The sequence below is a fragment of the Poecile atricapillus genome, chromosome 17 (assembly GCF_030490865.1).
Source record: "Poecile atricapillus isolate bPoeAtr1 chromosome 17, bPoeAtr1.hap1, whole genome shotgun sequence".
Lineage (NCBI taxonomy): Eukaryota > Metazoa > Chordata > Aves > Passeriformes > Paridae > Poecile > Poecile atricapillus.
The window spans coordinates 10,224,084-10,247,964 of record NC_081265.1 but is presented as its reverse complement, the minus strand read 5'-3'; the positions used below and the strand labels follow the sequence as shown (position 1 = coordinate 10,247,964).

Below are 23,881 nucleotides of genomic sequence, written 5' to 3'. Positions count from 1 at the left end.
AGACACAGCGCGACCTGCGGAGGGGACAGAGGGACGGGCAGGGCAGGGGATACCTCAGTTTCAGCTGTGATATTCTCCAGGTTCTGCCCTGCACTGGTACCTGACTCTGAACTCCACACAAAGTGTCAGCAAGGTCTCCTCACAGCTCAGGCACACACAACAATCCTTCTCCAGCCCCACAACCAAGGACAGCGCTGCAGCTCCAGGCCCAAAAAGTGCAACCAGCAGGGAATTGAGGAGAGCAAGCTGGGAGGATGGGACTGCATCACCTGCAGCTGCAATTGCACAATTCACCCCAAGCTGGAAATGGAGCAGAACTGATCCAAGAGTGAAACTCCTGAGCCAGGGCCCATCCTGGGTGCAGCCACGGCCGGGCTCTTGCAGTGCCCAAGGTGAATCCTTGGAAGGGCTTTTAATAAATCCCTGCTTTATTCCTTTAACCCTGCCCAGCCTCTGCTCCAGGAGCCTCTCCAGGCACCACAGGGAGAGCAGGACCTGCCCCTGCAGCCCTCGGGCTCCACCATCCCCTTCCCTTCCCAGGGAGGATCCCACCCCACCAGCTGAGGGACCACACAGTGTGGATGTTATAAATGAAATATAATCATTGACTTTCACATTTATGTATTAATTTTTACAAGTTATTATTGATCACAACGATTTTAATACATTAACATTATTTCTAATATAGTACATAATTTTAATATAATTTAAATAAAGTATTTAATTAATTAGGATTTTAATATAGTCCAATTTGTTATCCCTTTTAACTGCTTTTTGATATGAAAAACATTTATAGTATAATCTACAAAAGTCAACTTTTTATGCACTGCTGCATACAAAATTTATAGTATATAAATATTTATATTTATATATAAATATATATTTACATTTATATATAAATATATACATATTTTTATATGATATGTAATTTATAGTAATTTATAGTATATTCTACATAATATTGTATATGCTATACTATACAATATAGTATATACTAATTTATATTATAGTATATACTGATATTATACTGTAGTATATCATACTAATATTATATTATACTAATATTATATACTATATATTATATATATTAATATATTATATATTATACTAATATATAGAGTATAAATACTAATACATAATATATATTATATTTTATATTATACTAATATAGTATAAACTAATTTATAGTATAAAAGTATACTATTTATATAAACTGTGGATAGCTTATATAAATAGTAGTGTAATATATATAACTTCACATAATATTAAAATAAAGACTCTATAATATTTAATAGTTTTATTTGTTTAACTAACTCAAATAATCGTGTGAAATAACTATATTAATTCAATGTATTTGTAAGCTATCTTATCTGAATGGTAAGATAACAGTGATAAAAACCAGGACACCAAGAGAAAAATTTACTGACTATCCGGTTATAAAGGTGTTAAAACAACAGAACAGAGCCTCGAGAAAAAAATAAAATATATTAATTCAATCTACAAAATGACATGCAAACAAGTCAAAAGTAAAAACCAAACAAAAACATTCCTGGAATATATAAACTCACAAGAATGTTGAAATATGTATAAACCTCCTGAAGATATTTTTAACCAATATAATGAAAACAGTATATAAGAAAATTGTTTTGAGAGAACCAGTGTGCTTCTGGCAGTTTGCCAAGCACCTCAGTGCTGTGCACTGTCCCTTTTATCCCTCATTAAACTCTTTAAAAATTATAATTTATTTATATGTTTATATATAAATTATTATAAAATTCAATACAATTATAAATATTTATTTATATAATAATCATTAATTATATTGTGATAGATAAATACATTGGAAAAATATAATATAATATAATATAACATAACATAACATAACATAACATAACATAACATAATATAATATAATATAATATAATATAATATAATATAATATAGTAATATAAATATAATATTGATATAATAATATAATATAAATATAATATATAATGATATAATATAATAATAATATAATAATATAATATAATTATAATATAATATAATATAATATAATATAATATCATATCATATCATATCATATCATATCATAATAATATAATATCATAATAATATAATATCGTAATATAATAATATAATAATGAAGGGCTGGTTTTTGGCCTTGGTTCCCAGAAAGAACCAAGATAGGATGGAGCCCCTGGGGCTGGAGCTCTGGAATTTTGTCTTTCTGGCTAGGGAAAAGGTAAGGAAAAGTCCTGGAATTAGCAACCAATACAATAATGGGCCCCAAATATGTGTGTAAAGAACACAGAGAATACATAAAAGGAAAAAGGAAAAAAAATAATTCATCACCAGCCCCTTGTGCTCTACCTCACCTTGAGCTGCCGGCGAACTCGCTCAATGAAAAACCTCCAGCAATTCTCCCTGGAATCCAGCAGGCCCCGGCCTCTGACTTCATTCCTCACACTGCTGATGATGTTTTCCACTTCATCATCAGGGAAGAGATCCGGGATTTCCCCTAGGAGAAGGGGGCACGTTTGGGTTTACAGGTCTGGGTGTTGCTCTAGAGCAAAGGGAAGCTGCTGCCTCCCTCTTCAGGGGCTCAGGCAAGTCCCCTCCTGAGGAAAAACCCCTGCCCAGGTGCCCCTGGGCCCCAGAAGCAGCAAAGGGGCACAGAAGGTCATTCTGCTGAAAAAGAAACACCCGTGAGAACAAACTTCCTTATAAAACACAAGGGAAAGGAGCGTAGAATAGAATCAAAGTACAAAAAACCAAATATTTTAGCTCTGCAGTCTAATTAGATTACAAAAGCTCATTTCATCATTGCCCCTTTGTCAGTTGCAGAATTCCAGGTGCTACCAGGAGCAAAGCCCCACTGGAGAGGGGGAAAAGCAGAGCACGAGGGTGGTACCTGATGCCAAGAAGTCGTTCACCAGCACCAGGAACTGCTCGTCCGCCAGCTGCACGTCGCTCAGCAGGAACACGGAGCCCACGCTCTTCAGCCCAGCCTTCAGGTACAGGTTTGCCAGGTCTGCCTGCAGGTGGGAAACCAGGAGGGCTCACACCTCCACATTGCAAAGCATGGGCCAGACATAGAAATGGGATCATTCAGAACCTTCCCAGTCTCTGGGAACATCAGCACAGCCGAGGGCTGGTGCTCGGGGCTGGGCTGGGGCGTTCTCAGGTGTGGCCAGCTCAGGGCACTGCCAGGAGAGGCCAGCTCTGGCTGCAGACACACTCCAGCAAGGCATCTGCTGCTCTCCACAGCACCACATCGTGTCTAGGGTGTTTCAGTATCTCAGGCTCACAGAATCATTTAGGTTAGAAGAGCCCTCTAAGGACATCATATCCATCATATCCATCAAATCCATCAGATCCATCACATCCAGCTGCTCCCCCAGAGGGGCCAAGGCCACCACTAACCCATTTCCCCAGGTGCCACAACCACACTTTTAAATCCCTGCACGGGGGGGCACTTTCACCACCTCCCTGGGCAGCTGTGGCAGGGCTGGACAGCCCTTTCAGTGAATAAATATTCCCAATATCCACCCTGAGCCGCCCCTGGCCCAGCCTGAGGCTGTTCCCTCTCCTCCTGTCCCTGTTCCCTGGGAGCAGAGCCCGACCCCCCCGGCTGTCCCCTCCTGGCAGGGACTTGTGCAGAGCCAGAAGTTCCCCCTGAGCTCCTTTTCTTCAGCCTGAGCCCCTTCCCAGCTCCCTCAGCCCCTCCCAGCTCCATCCCTGCCCTGGACACGCTCCAGCCCCTCCATGTCCTTCCTGTGCTGAGTGTCCCAGAGCTGTCCCCAGCACTGGAGGTGCCCCAGAAGTGCCAGCACAGGGGACGGGCACTGCCCTGGCCCTGCTGCCACCCCAGGGCTGGCACATTCCAGGTGGCCTTGTCCTCTCCCACCTGGCCACACCTGGGCTCATGGTCATCCTCCTCCATTCTATTTCCCAACACCCAACAAACCTTCAGGGCAAATTCTGCTCTTTATCTCCTTCCCCTCCACCTCAGCCCTTCAAAGTCCCCCACCTTGAGGTCAGGGACACCGTAGCCTTTCCTCAGAGTGATCTGGAAGACTTCCAGGGAGCTGAGGAAGGCTGCCAGGCGGGTCAGGCTCTGCTTCCCGCTGCCTCCCACGCCGACCAGCAGCGCGTTCCCCCGCGGCGCCTCCAGGATGCGGTTGATGCGGCAGCTAAATTGAAGCGTACGGAACCTCTCGTTAATAAGAGCATTTTCCTATTTCTCTGCCCGCTGCTTTTCAATACATATTTTATTCGCTGAGAAATTGTTTTCTGAGCGGGATGAAGAATGTCAGTCTTGGAGATCTGGCAGAAATTGGTGCCAGCACAGGGGACAGGCGCTGCCCTGGCCCTGCAGCCACCCCAGTGCTGGGGCAGCCCAGGGGCCATTGGCCTTTGTGCCCACCTGGTCACACCCTGGCTCATGTCCTGTCACTGTCACCAGCACCCCCAGGGCCTTTTCCCAAGCAGCTTTCCATGCTCTCTGCCCCAGCCTGGAGCATTCTGCGGGGTCATTGTGCCCCAAGTGCAGGCACTTGGCCCTGTAGAACTACAAATTATTTGCCTCAGCCCACAGATCCATATTCCTACATCCTCCAGGAAACTCCACAAAAACATCTGCACAGACAAATGATGGGGACATAAAGGCAGAAAAGCCCCTTACACGTGGCACATGGCATCCTCAAACAGTACCAGGTTCATGGCAGCGTTGACTTCATTGTAGCTGTCCAAGGCTTCCACGAGGATTTGGTTCAGCTCCTCCCAGCTTGGAACTGGCCTATAGCCAGGTTCCCCAAGGCCTTTGGCAAAATGGCAATAAATATTCATGTGTTTAGCCTGCTCTAAAGTATCTTCAACGTCCTGTAAAAGAGAAGAAAATAGTATAGAACAAATAGAGGAAAACCCAATGCAGCTCCGAGCCACCTTCCAAGGAAACTACCGTGTTCCAGCCTTTTTGTGTCCACAACTTTGCACCTGCATATCAGAAAAGGGGAAAGAGGCACAGGAGGGAAAGAGTGGGAAAGGAAAACCCCCAGTACTGATTTCCTTTCCAATAAACCCAATCTGCCCCGTTGTCATCAGAATTAGACCTCATCAGACCTCAACACTTACATCGTAGCATTTCTTCACCATCTCCCGCTGGATTTTATCAAAAGTGTCACAATCCATTTCTTCAGCCATCCTGTCACGGTACACCCTGTTTGACTCATGCAGGTAGAGCTTCACCAGGTCCTGGGGCTGCTTCAGGCATTCAGGGGTAGAGAACAGGAGGCCCTGTGGAGAGCACAGACAGTCAGGAAACCCAGGCTTGACCCTGAGGGACCCCAGCTCAGCACCCACCCTGCTGAGTCCCCCTTAGAGCAGCCTGCACCTGAGCCCACACCAAACCCCCCAGGGATGTGTCCTTTGTTAATCCAAAACTCCCAGAGCTGCTTCTCAACCAGAAGGGTTTGGGTTGGAAGGGACCTTAAAGATCATCCCATCCCACCCCTGCCATGGGGACACCTTCCCCTGGCCCAGGCTGCCCCAGCCCCAATGTCCAGCCTGGCCTTGGGCTCTGCCAGGGATCCAGGGACAGCCCCAGCTGCTCTGGGCACCCTGTGCCAGCCCTCCCCACCCTCACATGAAGGAATTCTTTCCCAGTATCCCATCTAAACCTAATCTCTGTCAGTGGAAAGTCATTCCCCCTTGTCCTGTCACTCCATCCCTTGTCTAAAGTCCCTCTCCAGCTCTCTCAGAGCCCCCTCAGGCACTGGAAAGTCACAGTGAGGTCACTTCAGAACAATCCTCAGGCTGAACAACCCCAGCTCTCCCAGCCTTTCTTCAGAGCAGAGCTGTCCCATCCCTCTGATCATCCTGGTGCCCCTCTGGACTGTCTCCAGAAGCTCCAGGTCCTTCCTGGGAGGTCCCCTGGTGCTGGGACCCCTGAGCTGGACAAGTGCTTCAGGTGAGGTCTGACAATGCAGCACAGAGGGGTAGAATCACCTCCCTCAACCTGCTGCCCAAACAGCCTGGGGATGGCTGTTCCCCACATCCTTCTGGAGGTTTCTATCCATCACACCCATTTCAATCCCCCACCCAGCCTCCCCTGGCCGGGCTGGGGTCCTGCTCCCAGCAGGTGGGGCCCTGCAGAGCCAGGCAGCAGCCCAGACTTGTGGCTCTCCCATCCCAACCCCATGCCACGAGTGCTTTGTCAAGAAGGAAAAATGGTTTGGAAACGTTACTGGTGGCTATTTTTTCTTTTAATCAATTAATTCTAATTAGGTGCATTCTGCCTGCAGGAAATATCAGTTGCTGTCTGCTTAGCACAGTATGTTTACCATGAACTCCATTAAAATGCATAAAAGAATTATATTTCAAAGAGGTGTCGCCTATACTAAGCCTATTAGCAGCACACAGGGTTTTCAATGGTATGAATTAAACAGACAGCTTTTATTCCTAACATCTAATTATTTATACATTAAATATTAAATGCATTGAAAGCAATGTAAAGCAGGCCCTCTCAGCTCACTGGTCCATGGCTCAGATTGTTTGGGTTTCACATCTGTCATTACAGCTGTCAAATTATTTTATTTATTCCAGAAAAAAAAATAAAATTGGTGAGAAAAGCTGACAACTCAAAGAGAGGAAGGAGAAACACATCAGATCTTAAACTGATTAAAACAGAATTCAGAATCACTCAATCCCTCTAAAGGGACTGAATCTAAAGACCCCACACCCCAAAAACACCAGGGACACATGGCTGTGGGTCACTGCATCTGGGATGGAGGTGGGGCCAACATTAAAAAGAAACAAAAAAAGAGGGTAAGAGGATGGAGAACCCCTTGAAAGGAGAATGAGGAGCATTCCTGTCACCACCCCCTGGCCCAGAGCTGGGATCTGGCAGGATGTTTTCTGTTACCCCCCAACCCTGGCACATTCAGCAGATCAAATTAAAGCCTCCCACTCTCTTGATGCTTCTGTTCCCTCCCTGCACCTCTCAGAGCCCAGATGAGCTGGAAGGCAGATTTAACACAACCCACATCTCCGGTCCAAGCTGCTGATGCTCAGCTGAGCACAACCACAGGCCTCACTCCTTCCTGACACACTGCAGTTATTCACTTGCTCAAGGTCCTGGTCCCACATTTCCCTGTCTGTCATTCCTTCAGCTCCTGTCTGGCAGGCACAAGCACTGAACTTGCACGTACCCGCTTTGTGAAACAGATGTTAACAAGGACAGTGACAAATTGCCAGCTGGGGGTTTAGAACAGGCTATGGTGCTGACCCTCGCTTTGGCTGCTGAGGAATTTATCAAATTTTATTAATCAGCCTGAAACTCTGAAAGGCTCTTTGAGCAGTAACACTGGCTGCTTCAAAGCAGGAGACTGCTGGGGAAAACAGAACACAAAATCCCACCAAGGATGGAATACAACACTTCTGAAGCTGAACTACTTCACTTTGGTACAGTGGCTGGTAATTCAGTTTCAGTGGTAAAATCAAAGCTGGTTTGGATTGATTTATCAGCTCTTTAAATGCCATCCTGCATGCACAATGCTGAGCACCTGAGAGTGCCACCAAGCTGTCCTGGCTCTGTCAGAGCAGCTGAACTGGTCCCTGCTGTCCTCTCCTCAGGACCAGCAGCCCACAGAGCACCCAGCACCTGCCCCATGCAGGAAGAGCTTCCCTGTGTGCTGGGGGGTGCCATGGACCCCCACACCCACACCAGTGGGATGGGGCTCACCAGGACAAGCCCAGCTCCATCACACCCACAGGAGCCCAGAGTTGTCTCCAGTTTGTCCTTTCTCCAGCCAGAGACACTTCACACCCCTCAAAATCGACACCTCCTTCTGGAACTGTGCATCCCTCCCCACTGGCCAGAGGAGGCTGGAAAGTAAATAAGCTTTTGAGTGATTTTTCCCCACAGTCATGGGTGATGGCTCTGGAATTCTTCCAACACCAGTCAGGAGTCAGGGAATGGCCAAAGGTCACCCCTGTAGCTCAGGGGACACCCATGCCATGTCATTACTGAGTGGGACACTGTGTCTGCCTCAGCAAGGGCCAGAGGAACCACAGCTGCCCGTGACATCAGGACAAACCCCACAGGACAGGAGCTGCACTTACTTGGAAGATATTGGAGAAGTCTCTGAGGTTGAAAACATAGTGGAACTTGACAGCTGTGGGCAGGAAAGTGGCAGCCACCCTCCGATGCAGCCCCAGGGCCAGGGCAATGAGCTGCTGGGCTGATTTTTGCACAGCCTCTGAGAAATTCCCAGTGGCCAGGTGCTGCACTAAGATGGTGCTGTAGATCCTGGACAAGGCGTCCTGATCAGGGTTGGACAGAGCGAAGACACAGAAGTGACGCTGAGGAAGAGAAAGTGAGATGTGGAAAGGTCAGAGAGATGGGAAACCACCAAACCACAGCCCTTCCTGTGGCTGGACATAGCACTGAACAATCTCATCTGGGCTCCACTTCCCAGGAAAGGTTGGTCCAGATGATGCTTTGAGGTCCCTTCCAGCCTGGGATGCTCTGTGGTCTCATGACTTGTGAAGTCCACCAGAGCTATGTGCCAGCAGAGGACAGCTGGCAGGTGCCACCTTCTGCTGCCTTGACAAAGCATTTGCAGTGGCATTTCATGAGGGAAGCTCAGTCCATTGAAGAGCTGAAAGGTCTGAAGGTCCCCTGGGGAAGCTCTGGCCTGTCTCTGGTAGGAGCAGCCCCTGGAAGGTGCCACCTCCCAGAAGACCCTTTGTTGATTAGGAACTTGCAGAGGAAGAGAACATAGAATGGTTAAGGTTAGAAAAGACCTCTAGAATCATCCAGTCCAACCTTTGAACAAATCCCAAACCGTGCTGTGGACTGCCACATCTACTCATTTTTGAAGATATCCAGCGTTGGTGACTTCACCACTTCCCTGGGCTGAAATGTCCAATGCCTGACCACCAAAAGACTTTCAAGAGCTACGGTCCAGCAGTAAATACCAGCCAGAGGAAGGTAAAAATCTGCCTGTCTGAACCAGATGTTTTCCTGAGAGTGGGTGTCCAGCTGGCTGGGAACTTGTGACTTCTTCCTCCCACTGAGCAGCAAAACAAGAGGAAACACAAGGGAGAAAGGCAGCAATTCTGCTGCCTGTCCATCAGGATCTGCCTCTCCTGAAGCCTCGAGCCTGAGCAATCCACCCAAAAATCAAGGCTGTGGAGCAGGGCTTTACCTGGAGCCGGGGGTTGATGGTGAAGCTCCCCGCAGTGGGGTTCATGCAGGACACGTACTGCACGTTGCTGATCTCCTTCAGGGACAGCCTGCTCCTGTCGTACCTTGGGGCACAGCAAAAGCCACAGATGGTGACCACAGCCAGGTCACTGTCCCCTGAGTGTGTCTGTGAGCTGCCAGGACCCTGTTGGCTTCAGGGGGCCACAGAGGCTGCTGTGTGTCTGCACGTGGCCCAGCACACAGGGGGAAATCCTGGGGGGAAATCCTGCAGATAACATTTCCATCAGCTGGTAACAAGTGCTGAGCAAAGCTCTCAGGCCAGACCCAGCACTGGCACAGAAATTGTGGGAAAACACAGGGGTGCCTCTGGTCCAGGAGAGCCCCTGGGTCACTGCTGCAGCCAGAGCAGCCCAGGGGAGCTGGAGCTGTGCTCTTGTCCCTCCTCAGCACCCTGGGCTGAGCACTGGGGCTGCAGTGCCCAAAGGTGCTGCTGAGAGCAAGGCAGGGAGCCTGGAGCTGCCTGGGAGGGGACAGGTGGCACTCGGTGTCCCCTCCACATGCCATTGCTCCCAAACATCCCACACACCTCTCTTCTTGCCCAGCTCCCCAACACCCACAGCCCTGAATTTCTGCTTCCACCCTGCTGTGGTTGGGGAGATTTTGTCCAAGTCTGGGCACACACAGAGCTGAGGAGACTGGGAATGTCTCTGTGTCTCTGCCTTGTTTCTCCCGTGGGAGAGCTGTGAATATTCCTGTCCCACTGCCTGTGGTGTAAAACCCTCCAGCCTCCTTCCAAAACACAGCTGCTGGTTTTCCTACAGATTACCTCTGCCTGGAAAACGACTGCCTGCTGCTGCCTGACTGAAGACAGCATCAGGAGCTCCCAGCAGGGCAGTCCATGGCCCCCCTCCATGCTCAGCACCACAGGGGATGTTTGCTGGGGCCATGGGGCACCCCAGGGTGCACAGTGCTCTCCTCACCCACAGCCTGCCAGCCAGCTCCAACACGGGGAAGAGGGCTCTGCATTCATCTCAAACCCTGTTCCCAACACCACACTGCACAAAAGGTCTCAGCCCAGAGCCCCAGCAGCCTCGTACCAGTGGCCATAGTCCAGGTGCTGCCTGAGCAGGGTGTGGGGCTGCACGGTGCCGTACGCGTCCACCTCGGGCATGTTCAGGTCGTCCATGAAGTACACCAGCCTCTTGGTGCCTGGAGGGCCGTAATTCCTGCCAGCCTTTTTCTCCAGAGGCTTCTCCAGCACACCTGTAGGGGCAGCAGTGACTGGGAATGATTGCTGGGGGCAGCTGATGCCTCAGTTTCAGCTGTGATATTCTGCAGGTTCTGCCCTGCACTGGTACCTAACTCTGAACTCCACACAAAGTGTCAGCAAGGTCTCCTCACAGCTCAGGCACACACAACAATCCTTCTCCAGCCCCACAACCAAGGACAGCGCTGCAGCTCCAGGCCCAAAAAGTGCAACCAGCAGGGAATTGAGGAGAGCAAGCTGGGAGGATGGGACTGCATCACCTGCAGCTGCAATTGCACAATTCACCCCAAGCTGGAAATGGAGCAGAACTGATCCAAGAGTGAAACTCCTGAGCCAGGGCCCATCCTGGGTGCAGCCACGGCCGGGCTCTTGCAGTGCCCAAGGTGCATCCTTGGAAGGGCTTTTAATAAATCCCTGCTTTATTCCTTTAACCCTGCCCAGCCTCTGCTCCAGGAGCCTCTCCAGGCACTACAGGGAGCTCCAGCCCATCCACCTGTGATGTTTGTGGCTGCTCTTGGCACAGGACACTGCTCCCAGCAGGACAGTGGCTGTTCCCAGGTCAGGGGCCCTGTCTGAGGCTGGCAGGATGGTGGCTGTCCCCAGGCTGTGGCTGGGAGCCGTGAAGGGCACTTTGGGCAGATTTTTGGTCCAACTCCATCCAAATAACAAAGTTTTCAATGTCTCCTCACAAAAAAACCCACAGCATACTGTGTCTGCTACAAGCCAGGTCTGCTTCAGAGCAAACACAAGCTCCTCATGCAAGATAATGCCTTTTGCATCCCTCCTGCATATTTGTTTTAACTCAGTCCTCCTGGCTGAGATTAGCCTGATCCCCAGCACAGCACCCTGAGTCCCCTCCACTGCCTGTGTCCCCAGGTACGGACAGCAGTGGCCTGGCACTGGGATGGATCCAAGCAGGTGCTGGAACACAAAGCCCATGAGCTGATTTTCTGAAAGAAAATGCAGTTTTTCCATCTTTTAGATAAAGGAAAAGGGTGGCTTTAGGGTCTGGACAACTTTCAAACAATCAGAATAAAATTACCTATAAAAATACACCAAAGAGAATCAGAGAATCACAGAATGGTTTGGGTTGGGAGAGACCTTAAAGATCATCTCATCTCACCCCAGCCATGGCAGGGACACCTTCCCCTGCCCCAGGCTGCTCCAGCCCCAATGTCCAGCCTGGCCTTGGGCACTGCCAGGGATCCAGGGGCAGCCCCAGCTGCTCTGGGCACCCTGTGCCAGGGCCTGCCCACCCTCACAGGGAACAATTCCTGCCCAAAATCCCATCCAGCCCTGCCCTCTGGCACTGGGAGCCATTCCCTGTGTCCTGTCCCTCCATCCCTTGTCCCCAGTCCCTCTCCAGCTCTCCTGGAGCCCCTTCAGGCCCTGGAAGGGGCTCTGAGCTCTCCCTGGAGTTTGAGTCCAGAGAAGAGCAAGGAAGCTGAGCAAGGAGGGGCTGAGGGAGCTGGAAAGGGGCTGAGCCTGGAGCAAAGGAGCTCAGGGGGAACTTCTGGCTCTGCACAAGTCCCTGATAGGAGGGGACAGCCGGGGGGGTCGGGCTCTGCTCCCAGGGAACAGGGACAGGAGGAGAGGGAACGGCCTCAGGCTGGGCCAGGGGAGGCTCAGGGGGGACAGCAGCAGGAATTTCCCCATGGAAAGGGAGCTCAGGCCTTGGAAATGCCCAGGGAGGTTTGGAGTGCCCATCCCTGGAGGTGCCCATGGAATCCCTGGAGGTGGCACTCAGAGCTCTGGGCTGGGGACAAGGTGGGATGGGGCTGGATGGGCTGGGAGATCTTTTCCTGTGAGTCTCTTCACCAGACTGAACAGCCCCAACACCTCCAAGTTCCCTGATTCCCTCCCCAGCACTACCCAAATCTCCAGATAACCCAACAAGACTCAATTCCACCAGGAGCTGTCCCATTCCCACGCAGTTTCACACACGAGTAAAGGAGAACATGGAGAGAAAACTTCTCATTTGGAAGCTCTGGAAGATTCCCATTTGTTTTAGCAGAAGGCTGAGGTTATGTGTTGCTCTAGATTGTGGCATATTGAGAATATTTACAATGCTGGAGTGATATTTAATGCAAATCACCCCACACTGCTGCACAAAATGTTTTATAGGTTATTGATTTCTTTCACTGCAGCCTGAGCAACCTTTCCTGCCTCAGGAAGGGGCAAAGCAAACAGCAGCAGCTTTTCTGGGTGCTGGGATGATTTTCCTGCCAGGGGCTTTCTTGGAGCCCATCCTCACTGCCAGGGGCTCCCAGCCCCCCTGGAGATGGAGGCAGAATTTGTTTTCCTGGCAGTTTGGGGTTATCACCAGTCCTGTGAGCAGCAGCATGGCGAGGAGCAGTCCTGTGTAATTAGGGACAACTGGGAGTTTTGATAACAATTTTGTGCAAATGCACACTCCAGCCATTCCTTATCAAGGGCAAAAGTTATTAGGGAAAATTTATATTCTGGCTTTTTTTTAAGACCACAAATCTTTTAAAACCCCATTTGTTTCCTGCTTGGGTGCCCTGCAGACAGCCTGGTTACCCACTAAGAATTCAGCTGTTTTCTTGTCACAGACACTTCTGCACAAAGCCATGAATTGTGCTCAGAAAAATGATAAATTTTTCCTCAGTGGAGTCTCTCTCCCCCTTCACTAAAACCACAATATTTGAAATTTCTGGTAGCAAGTCAAATTAAGTGTTTCAAATAAGCATTTAATTTAAATTTAATTAGGCCTTAATTAACATATAAAATCAGCCCTTTTCGAGGTTAAACAAGGATGCAGGAGATTCATCATAGTGAAATGCAATTACTGGGGATGAAGTGACATGTTTGTGGAAGTTGCATTTTAATTCAAAGCCTATCCCACAATAATCCTGAAGGGTTTGGGCTCCTGACATCCCCATCAGCCCCTCAAACACTCACTGCACACCAGAATTGGCAAGAGTGGCTCCTCTCACCCTGATGGCCAAGGGGGAAACAATACCCAACCCAAAAAAACCAACATTTATTGTCATTTTCTGCAGGCAGATGTGGAGTGGGAAGGTGGGGAATGAGGACAGGGGTCCAGCTGACGGAGGAGCAGGGGTTCAGGAGGCCATGGAGCAGCACCCCAGAGATCCAGGCTCCACAGGAGGTGGGATTTGGTCACAATACACCAAAGAGAATCCCCAAACTGTGCCCAGGCTTGGGCACAGAGAGCTTACCTCCTTTTAACCCCTTTTGCACATGAAACTCTGTAAGCTACAGGTCCACAGAGACTGTTTGAAACACATCCCTGAAGAGTGCAGCTCTGCACCTTAAAAATCTCTGTCCCAACAGGCACCTTGGTTAAGAATTCCTGGCTTTCAGGTTGGCTCTCTCCAAAGTAAATAAAAACTAAAATCCCAAACTGCTTTGGATTCACATTTTACAAATCTAAAGAGGCACCTGCTGGGGAAGGAAAAACAGCAGCCAGCTGACAAACTCTACAAAAAGGGACAAATTAACTATAAAATGAGCAGTGGGGAAGGATGCCAAGCAGCATAAATCACACTTGCCTGCGATGAAGACGTGCTGGGCTCTGCAGAGGAAGGAAGGGGAGGGCTCAGCCTGGAGCTCAGAGCAACAGGGACACCCTGTACCTGCCCCACACCTGCACACACTCACCTGGGCAGGTGGGGAGCACCAGGGTCCCCCCAGGCAGCTCAGCCCCCTCCCCAACCCAGGGCACTTCCCACTCCAGGAGGAAAAGGAGAAAGGGAGGTTGCAGCCATCATGCTGCCCCTGGCTGTGAGACTGGCCAGAGGGGGAGGTTTTACCCATTTTCTTGAAGGACAAGTAGCCCAAAAAATTTGCTGAGTGCAGAGGCACCAGCAAGCCCAGAAACCTTCCAAGCCTGCCCCAGAGAGCAGATGTGGCCCCACAGCATGGCCCCAGAGCATGGGTCCCTTCCAATTCAGAATTTTCTGGGATTTCAGGACATGCAGGTTAAATCCAGCTGCATAAAGGAAACCGTGTGGTTTACAGTGACTCACAGTTGTAATTCAACTCAAACCAGGTTGCTTTGTTACTGTTTAATAAATACATGTGAAATTATTTTATCTCTTGTTGGACACCATTCCAAAATGAGATACCTTTCAAGAATTTCCTAATTTTTCTTCATCTCTGGAGAGACTACACAGCAAAACTGACTACCTTAGTCTCAAACTTGATTTTTCACTGATGTTTCAAAATCCTCATGGCAATATTCTTATGGACTTTCCTGGGGCCAGAAATTCCTTTGGGGTCTGAGCCCCCCAGGTCAGCAAGCTCTGAGCCCCTGGGGAGGGGCTGAGCCCTGCTCCATGGACAGGTTGGGCAGGGTAGGACAGCCCCAGGAACCAGCCCTGGCTTCCATATCCATTAGCACCATCCTCACTGCTAATTGGGATGCAATTCCCATCACTGCACCCTGAGGACAGCTTGGATCCTCTCCAAGAAACCCATCTCGTTCTTCCATTGCAGCATGTTAAAGACACCCTTCACGTCAGAGACAAGCCACAAAAACCACAGCAGATTGAAGCCTGGCCTTTGGCACAGCTCCGAACCAGGGGGTTAAGAATGCAAATTCTCAGGTTGGAAAACATCTCCACAAAAACCAGGGCTCTGCTGAGCAGAGAGTTTCACTGTGGGATTGTCAGTGTGCCCACAACAACACGAGCAATTCACCCACGAGTCTTTCCTTGAGCTTCCCAGTGCACATCCCGCTCCAAACCCCAATGGATGCCTCAGGAATGTCACAGAATCACACAGAACCATGCAGAATCACTGAATCACAGAATGTCACAGAATCACACAGAACCATGCAGAATCACTGAATCACAGAATGTCACAGAATCACACAGAACCATGCAGAATCACTGAATCACAGAATGTCACAGAATGTCACAGAATCACACAGAATCACACAGAACCATGCAGAATCACTGAATCACAGAATGTCACAGAATGTCACAGAATCACAGAGTCACAGAATCACACAGAATCACAGAATAACACAGAACCACTAAATCACTGAATCACAGAATGTCACAGAATCACACAGAGTCACAGAATCACACAGAATCACACAGAATCACAGAGTAACACAGAATCACTAAATCACTGAATCACAGAATGTCACAGAATCACTGAATCACAGAATGACAATCACAGAGTCACAGAATCACACAGAATCACAGAATAACACACAATCACTAAATCACTGAATCACAGAATGACAGAATCACACGGAGTCACACAATCACAAATAATGACAGAATGACACAGAATCACTGAATCACAGAGTCACAGAATCACACAGAACCATGCAGAATCACTAAATCACAGAATGTCACAGAATCACTGAATCACAGAATCACTAAATCACTGAATCACAGAATCACACAGAGTCACAGAATCACAGAATAACACAGAATCACTAAATCACAGAATGTCACAGAATGTCACAGAATCACAGAATGACAGAATCACACGGAGTCACACAATCACAAATAATGACAGAATGACACAGAATCACTGAATCACAGAGTCACAGAACCACACAGAATCACACAGAGTCAGAGAATCACACAGAATCCCTAAATCACAGAATCACACAGAATGACAGAAGGACAGAACCACACAGAATCACACAGAGTCACAGAATCACACAGAATCCCAGAATTAACCTGGCTGGAAAAGACCTTTGAGATCACCGTGACCTGTGACACAACACCTCCTCATCAGCCAAACCCAGCACTCAGTGCCACATCCAGGCTTTCCTTAAACACCTCCAGGGATGGTCACTCCCCCGCCTCCCTGGGCAGCCCATTCCAATGCCCAAACACCCTTTCTGTGAAGAGATTCCCGATCTCCAGCCTGGAGCTCCCCTGGCCCGTTTGAAGAGCTTACCTTGCAGCACAGCAGAGGTGGTGTAGTAGTTGAAGGGGACCTTCTTGACCAGGAAGAGGTCTGTGTCCAGCGAGCAGAGCGTGTCCCCCAGCAGCACGGACTTGCCGGTGCCAGCAGCGCCCACCAGCAGCACGGGGCGCCGGCGCTGCAGCAGCCTGGCCACCAGGAACCGCAGGCGAATCGTCTCGGCCGTGGGCACCAGGCAGGCCTGGGGGCACAGCAGCCACCTCAGCGCCCCCAGCCTCCATGCTGATGCCTTATGTTTTGTGATTTTAGATTTTCCAGCCTCTGTACTGCGTTAGGGTGTAACTCTGAACTCCATACAGAGTGTTGGTAAGCTCTCTTCACATTTTGGTCAGATAAAACAATCCTTCCTGGCCTGAGGGCCAAGGACACCCTCTGCCTCAGGCCCCAAAAAGCATAAACAAAAGTGAATTGGGGGAATGTGACTTCATTACCTGAAGCTGGAACTGGAGGATTAAGCCCTGATTGCAAATTGACCAAACGTATTTCTGCCTGAAAAACTCGTGACCATCACCCAGCTTGGGTGCAGCCTCTGGGAGGCTTTGACTGCTCAAGGTGAATTTATTGAAGGTCTTTAATAAATACCCACTTTATTATCTTAATCTTGTCCAGCCTCTGTTCTAAGTAGCCATTCCAAGGCATCAATGCCATGATGATGTTTTTCCTTTCCTTTTTATGCACTTTTTATGTGTTCTCAGTATTCCTGCAATTCTTTAAGCCTGGTGTCCTAGCATAGTCCTGGATTCTGCTTGGCAAGAAGACCAAACATCCCAAAAGCCTCACAGGAGGAGGCCAGAAAGCCTTAAGCTGTCTTGAGAAGCCAGGGTTTTCTCCAGAACATATCCTACAAACTAGGATTAAACCCATCTGGGGTGAATAGTTTAAAATAAAAAGATGTCATGCCATCCATTGGAAATCTTTGTAGGAAATGCTAATTTGCAAGGTCTATAATATTGTATATGTGGTATACCAAGGGTGTGTATTTCAACATATTCCACCTTGACAAATAGTTGCACCTTAAAGATCCTTATTAAATACCAAGGTAAAAATCCTTTTATATCCCTTGACTGTGTCTGACAATTGTAGGATGAAGAAAAGGCATCACCACCACCCCACAGCCACCTCCTGTGAGAGCCAGGAGTGAGTCAGGTGAGCCCAGCTTCCAGGCTGCACTGGGGAAGGAATGATCTGCTGCTGCCAGCTATTAAATGAAATTAAATGAAAGACTAAAATCCATCTTTCCAGCAGAACCTCTGGGAGCAGCATCTGGACCCCTCCACAGAATTACACCTTCCTAAAACAGTGATGATTTTTACAAGTCATCTGCTCACTGTGGCACCTCTGAAAAAAAACAGAGAGGTGCAACTGGCAACCACAATTCACTACCTGAGGAACTCTTTTTTTGGCCCAAACACAAAGCCAACTCTATTTGCAGCCACGGAGAATAACAACAATGGAGTCTCTGAGGCTTTGTCCCTGCTCTGTCTCACCACTTCTCCCTGGGCACAGCAGCTCCCTGCCCCTGCTGAACATCACTCATGTTTGGAAGATGGATGGAGGTTGTGCTGCTACAGTCAAAGCACAGCAAAAAAGATGGGCAATTGAGCTGTATCCCATAAAGAATTCCATCAGTGCCTGACCTTTCACCAGACTTCACTGAAACACCCACATTCACTCAGTAAAACACAGGAGCTCCCCCAGCCCAGCAGCCTGCAGGGGTCACCTACCTGCAGTGGCACCTCTGGATCAAATTCAAACTGGGGAAGAAGCTTAGACCAAGGCTCAAACTTCTTTGTTTCTGGATCAACATAAAAGTCAAAGACTGTGCCCTGAGAAGGAAACTTGATCGTCTTGAATTCTGTCACCCACCACTTGCTGAACTCCACTCTGTAGTCCACAAGCTGCAGGACAAAAGGAGGGAAAAACAGGCAAATCTGGAGAGATTCATTAGAGATGGAGAATGTTATTTATACCCGTCCACCAGAGTGGGATTAGTCCTTAAAATATATTCCACAGCTTAACAATCTTATCCTTTTTCTTATTATTAAGTCTAATTTTTCACTTTCTTCATTTTTTCTCATCACTCCTATTTATTCCCCTAAATAATTCATCCTCTGTGTTGATCACTCCTAGTATGTCTGAGATTAGACAGATGGATCAATTTGAAAAAGAGAAATACGTGCCTATGACTAAACAGACACTTGATTGATTTTTGGTGCCTACTTCTTCCAACAGACAAGGACACCACATCCATCTCCATCCGTGGCCATGGGTAGTCAGAGCATGCATACCAAATCTCTTCCTCATAAATCACACTGCCCTGCAAACACTTGGCTGTTGGTTTCTGGCCTCTTTTCAAGCAGGAGCAGCAGGACTGCAGACCCCAGTTCAGCAAAGAATGGGAGAGGCACTGATGCCATGGAGCCCAGCTCCTGCTTTCCTGCTTTTCCCCCCTCTGTCTCTCCATGCATGAGGATTTTCAAGCATCTGAATTTTTTGGGAGCTGGGGTGACAGTTTTTGCTTTAGACACTGAGTCAGGATTTGCAAAATGTGCTTAGTCCCCTTCCCTGCCTCAGGTTCCCTCTGTGAAACTGGGCCAGGCACTGTCTGAACCCTTCCCACGCAGAGCACAGGGACTGCAGCCCTCACTCAGCCCTGGGCAGAAATGGGGGGGGGAAGGAGAGGGAAAGTGCTGCTAAAAAGATGTCTGGGAGAGAGCAGATGCATCACTGAGCCAGTTCTAGCAGCACAGTTTGCTCCTGGGACATCTCCATTAGGTGTCTCCTCCCCACAGCCACCCCCAGGGCTTTTGGGGCCAGGTGGGACCATGGGCAGCTCGGCCTCCCTCGGGAAATCCGGCTTTGAACTGTGTCCTCTGCCAAGCTCCCCGAGCCACCACACATCAAAAGACCAGAGGATTTGAAAAACACATTATTAGCATCCAAGATTCTGCAGTCTCGTGCTACCCAGAGAGGCAGAATGACTGTAATCTCCTTTCTCCTGTTGTCACGACTCCTCAGCCCGGCAGCAGAAGAGGGATGTGCAGCGCTGCTAAAAGCTTTCTCACAGTGCTGCCTCGCCCTGCTCGCAGTGCTGGGAGGGGCTGAGCCCTCAAGTGCAGTGGTCCCAGCCCCAGCTCTATTGCCAGAATGGTGTTGAGCTCAAACTGCTTCCTTAACAAAAACCCCATATGGATTTCTGCTAATTTCAGAGCCTGGAAATGGCAAATCTATCATCTGTTTTTATAGAGGGGCTCTGCTCCCCACCAACAAACGCTGAGCAGTGGGAAGCCTTCCAGCCTGTTTCTCCTGACATTTCGACAGCAAAAGGTCACCAGGAAGGGCACCTTCAGCAGGGAGCAATAAACAGCTTTTATATTGGATCATTTCTCATCAGGCTCCCCCTCGCTCGGACGCTGTGTGCTCACGCTCTCCTCCCTGACATTTACAGAGCAGCACAGGCAGCAACGCCCAGAACCCTCCCAGCAGGATGCTGAGCCTGCTCCCAGCTCCTCCTGCCACCAAGGAGCTCCTCCTTGGCACACCCAGCTGTGCCAAGGCCCTGCCACGCCAGGACTGACAGCCATGGCACGGGAATGCCACGTCCAAGTGCCACCAGCTGCACCCCAGCCAGACCCAGGGGCTGAAGTTCCTGCCCAGCTTGTGCTGCTGGGTGAGGGCCAGCCCGGCTCCCTGGGCTTGAAAGTCACCCTGACACAAGCCAGGCTGTGGTTTTCCCAGCTGGCACACAGGGAATGGAGGGTTATGTTCTCCACAAGGACCACAAAAGCTGGTCTCGCTCTCCACAGCCTCGAGGTGGTGGCACCAAGGGAGCACCAGGCTGAGCTTGGCCGCTCTCCAGTGTTTCCCCCTGGATAATGAGGCCTTTCACAAAAGGGATCGTTTAGTTCAGGTTTCCAGGTCAAACAACATCACTGGCACAGCTTTAGGGAAAGCAGTAAAAGTAGGAGGAAAAACAAAAGGCAGTAAAAGCTCTCCTGAAAGATGCTGATGTGGCACCTCCCTTCTTACCTGGTCCTGGAACATGGACCCACCGAAGGCCCAGACAGCAGCAAAGACAAAGTAAAGTTCATAAAGCTCCTTGGGACAGTCAGGAGGTGTGTTGTCCTCCGTCAGGAGGCATTCCAGGAGGTAACACAGCATCTGAACCATGCTCTGCTCAGGAATGGGAATAATCTTCTTAAATCTGAGGGATAGAAATGGAAAACATAATTGGGAAATATAACTGGGTGAAGCAGCAGGGTTGCTCCCAGCCCAGGAAAGCAAGGCAGGAATGCTTTGCCAGAATATCAGCATTTTCCTTGGCAGCAGTGGGTGTCTCATTCCCTGGAAAAGCACTAAGAACAGCCATCCTCTGCCTGGCCCCGCTGGCACTGGCACACACACACGTAATAACAGCAATCAGAAGTTTCAGGCATTTAAAAACTTTGATCCTCCTGAAAGAAATAAAATGGAGGAGTTGCTAAAGGCAATGATTTCCTGGGAACGCGAGGAGTTCAAAAGTGGTCAAATAGAGGAGTAATAAAATAAAACCTTTCATCTTGCCATTTTACATTCGTTTAAGCTACACTTACAGAATTCCAAACTAATATTGTAGCAGCACTGAAGTCCTCCATAAAGTAATTAGAGCTATTTGAAAGGTTGGTTCTACAATTTCTGAATTAAGCAAGCTACCAAAGTACTCAGCTCGGGGATGGTGCAGCTAATCCTGGGGATTTCATGGTCTGACAATTGTTCAGCAGAGAGAGCTGGAGATGCTCAATGGGCTTTGCTGCCAACAGCTTTAAAGTTTGGGCACCCAGAGAGAGAGCATCTCCCCAGCAAGATTCCCAACTCCCAGTCCCAAGGAGCAAGGCTTGCACTCAAGCAGCTCCTCCTGACACCTCCTCCTTGGGGCTGATGGTGCTCAGGTTCAGTTGTTCACTGAATTTTCTTTCTTTTTACTATTTTTTTTTTTTTTTTTTTTAATGAAATTGCAGGTATGGGGAGCAAGCAGAGGATGGAGAATCACACAATCATAAACTAGTTTGGGTTGGAAGGGAACTTTTAAAAATCACCTATTCCCACCTCTGCCATGGCAGGGACACCTCCCACTGTCCCAGGATGCTCCAAGCCTGGGATTCACTGCCAGAGATCCAGGGGCAGCCCCAGCTGCTCTGGGCACCCTGTGCCAGGGCCTGCCACCCTCACAGCCAGGAATTCTTCCTAACACCTAATCTAAGTTTCCCCTGGTTCAGTTTAAGAGCATCACTCCTTGCCTTGTTTTTCACACTCAGTGTCCAGCCGTGGGACACCCCCAGGCTGGATGCTCACACAGAGGGACTCAGCTGTGCTCAAATGCTTCAGGAAAGAAATCCAAGAGAGAACTTCCTCTGGAGCAATCCCACCCTCAAACACCAGCTTCCCCCACATCCCCAAGGGGCAGGAAAATATGTGGGGAGAGGATAGAAGATGATCTGCTCTGCATCTTCCACACTTTCTTTCAGCAGTGTTCTGAAATCTGCTCTACTCACCCAAAACTTGTGTACTGAACTCGGGTCTGACCTGACACATCAGGAGAGGCTTTCCCTTTAGGATCTCCTGGATTTAATCTCCAAGAGATACAGAACTGACACAAGCACAGGAGCCATCAAATCAATATCCAAGGAGAACCAGATCAGTCCAGCCAAGGATGGGCAGGAGCATCAGCTGCCTGCTAACCCCAATTTCCTGGAGCTGAAGCCAGTGGCACTCAGGGCTCCTGGGGACAAGGAGGCCACTGGGCAGCCCTGGAGCAGAGCTGGTGTGGAACGTGGGGAGTGACCACCTGCCATCAGCAGGGGACACAGCCTGCAGTGGTACCTGGCTCTCAGGGTGTCCAGGCACACGGGCAGGTACTTGTCAAACAGAATGGTCAGGTTGGCTCTCTCAGACTGCACCTCCCGCCCGTCAATCCAGCTGCTCACGGGGGGATTCCAGCCCAGATCCGAGGGGTTGAGGTACAGGATCCCTTGAGGCGCAGGAGAAGAGAGAAGAGTAAGGACACAGGCTCTCCCTTTTTCCACCAGAAACCTCCAGCTGAAACTGAAACCCTGTCAAGTACACCTGGTCCCTCATCACCTGCCCCCTGCGAGGAGATGTAACTCAGGACACCAGCACACCTCTCATGACCTGCCCCAAATTTACAACATGGTGTTCCCTTAGTCCTGTTATTGCTCTGGGCCCCAGACACCAGGGGACACCTCCATTCCCCGTTCCCATGCACTGCTGCAAAAGATCAGAGTTCTTTGGGGTAAAGGCTGCTCTCTCCTCAGCAGCCCCACACGGAGCTGTGCAGGGGTGTTCTCTCAGCAGTGCTGCAGCCAGGACCCCACAGCAGCAGTAGGAACACTCCAAGTACACCCCCAAGGGGATGACAGACCCCATGTGGACTCAGGATCCTCAGTGAGCCTCAGGAACACACCCTGCATGCCACAGACAGCTGTGCTCCCAGCCTGGGAGCCTTCAAAGGGACCAAGAGCAGCCAGGGAACAGCCAATGGCCCCTGCTGCGAGGGGCAGGACTCACCTGCCCGGGACACGGTGGCCGGGGTGGCCGTGCGCAGGTGGCTGATCTCAAACAGCAGCCTCATGGTGGGGTTCAGAGGGATCCTCTCATTGCTGGCCAGGGTCAGCACCTGCATGTGCAGACAGACAGACAGACAGACAGACAGACAGCCTAGAGCTCTGCCAGGGGCAGGAATGAAGAGCACTGCTGAGCTCAGCTGCCCAGCCCAGCACCTTGAGGCACAGCAGCAAAGGGCTGCAGCCCCAGCAGGACATGGGGGGGTTCTGCCCCTCTGCCCCATTCAGACCCCACCTGCAGAGCTGCCCCAGCCTGGGCCCAGCACAGGGAGCAGCTGGAGCTGCTGGGGAGAGCCCAGAGGAGGCTCCAGGATGAGCAGAGGGATGGAGCAGCTCTGTTAGTTTAGAGAAAACTGGGGTTGCTCAGCCTGAAGAAGGGTCTGGGGTGACCTTACTGTGGCCTTTTGGTACCTGAAGGGGCTTCAGGAGAGTGACTTTGGACAAGGGCCTGGAGTGACAGGACACAGGGAATGGCTTCCCACTGCTAGAGGGCTGGGATGGTTGGGATATTGGGCAGGAATTGTTCCCTGGTACAGGTGCCCAGAGCAGCTGGGGCTGCCCCCGGATCCCTGGCAGTGCCGAAGGGACAGGTCTTGGAGCAGCCTGGGATGGTGGAAGGTGTCCCTGCCCATGGCAGGGGTGGGATGGGATGAGCTTTAAGATCCCTTCCAACCCAAACCACTCTGTGATGCCATGACATGATTTCTGAGAGTCATGGAATGGTCCTTCTCTCTCCCACAACCCAGAATCCAAAGCACTCCCTCAGGATGGGGAAAAGGCACAGAATTCTGTCCCTACCCTACTTCTAAAGGGCCTAAAGTTATGATCAGGACATTTGTGATTATT

General features: G+C 49.7%; 2 protein-coding genes across 2 annotated transcripts in view; both read right to left on the bottom strand.

The window, feature by feature from the left end:
• The window catches only part of LOC131585928 (dynein axonemal heavy chain 9-like), an 89,019-nt gene extending 85,968 nt beyond the window's left edge, over positions 1 to 3,051 (bottom strand). Inside the window, exons 1-3 of the mRNA XM_058852587.1 lie at positions 2,915 to 3,051; positions 2,379 to 2,521; positions 1 to 14 (exon numbers count right to left, since the gene is read on the bottom strand). The exon at positions 1 to 14 is cut by the window's left edge and continues 148 nt beyond it. The gene's annotated coding sequence lies outside the window, so the exon portion shown is untranslated. The remainder of the gene's footprint in view (positions 15 to 2,378; positions 2,522 to 2,914) is intronic.
• DNAH9 (dynein axonemal heavy chain 9) overlaps positions 2,370 to 23,881 on the bottom strand; it is a 61,696-nt gene continuing 40,184 nt past the window's right edge. The window contains exons 34-46 of the mRNA XM_058852673.1: positions 22,980 to 23,088; positions 22,275 to 22,422; positions 20,445 to 20,619; positions 18,140 to 18,313; positions 16,389 to 16,596; positions 10,309 to 10,474; positions 9,213 to 9,315; positions 8,125 to 8,364; positions 5,137 to 5,298; positions 4,688 to 4,884; positions 4,034 to 4,196; positions 2,915 to 3,038; positions 2,370 to 2,521 (exon numbers count right to left, since the gene is read on the bottom strand). Of these exons, the coding sequence (XP_058708656.1) occupies positions 2,370 to 2,521; positions 2,915 to 3,038; positions 4,034 to 4,196; positions 4,688 to 4,884; positions 5,137 to 5,298; positions 8,125 to 8,364; positions 9,213 to 9,315; positions 10,309 to 10,474; positions 16,389 to 16,596; positions 18,140 to 18,313; positions 20,445 to 20,619; positions 22,275 to 22,422; positions 22,980 to 23,088 (2,121 nt within the window). The remainder of the gene's footprint in view (positions 2,522 to 2,914; positions 3,039 to 4,033; positions 4,197 to 4,687; positions 4,885 to 5,136; positions 5,299 to 8,124; positions 8,365 to 9,212; positions 9,316 to 10,308; positions 10,475 to 16,388; positions 16,597 to 18,139; positions 18,314 to 20,444; positions 20,620 to 22,274; positions 22,423 to 22,979; positions 23,089 to 23,881) is intronic.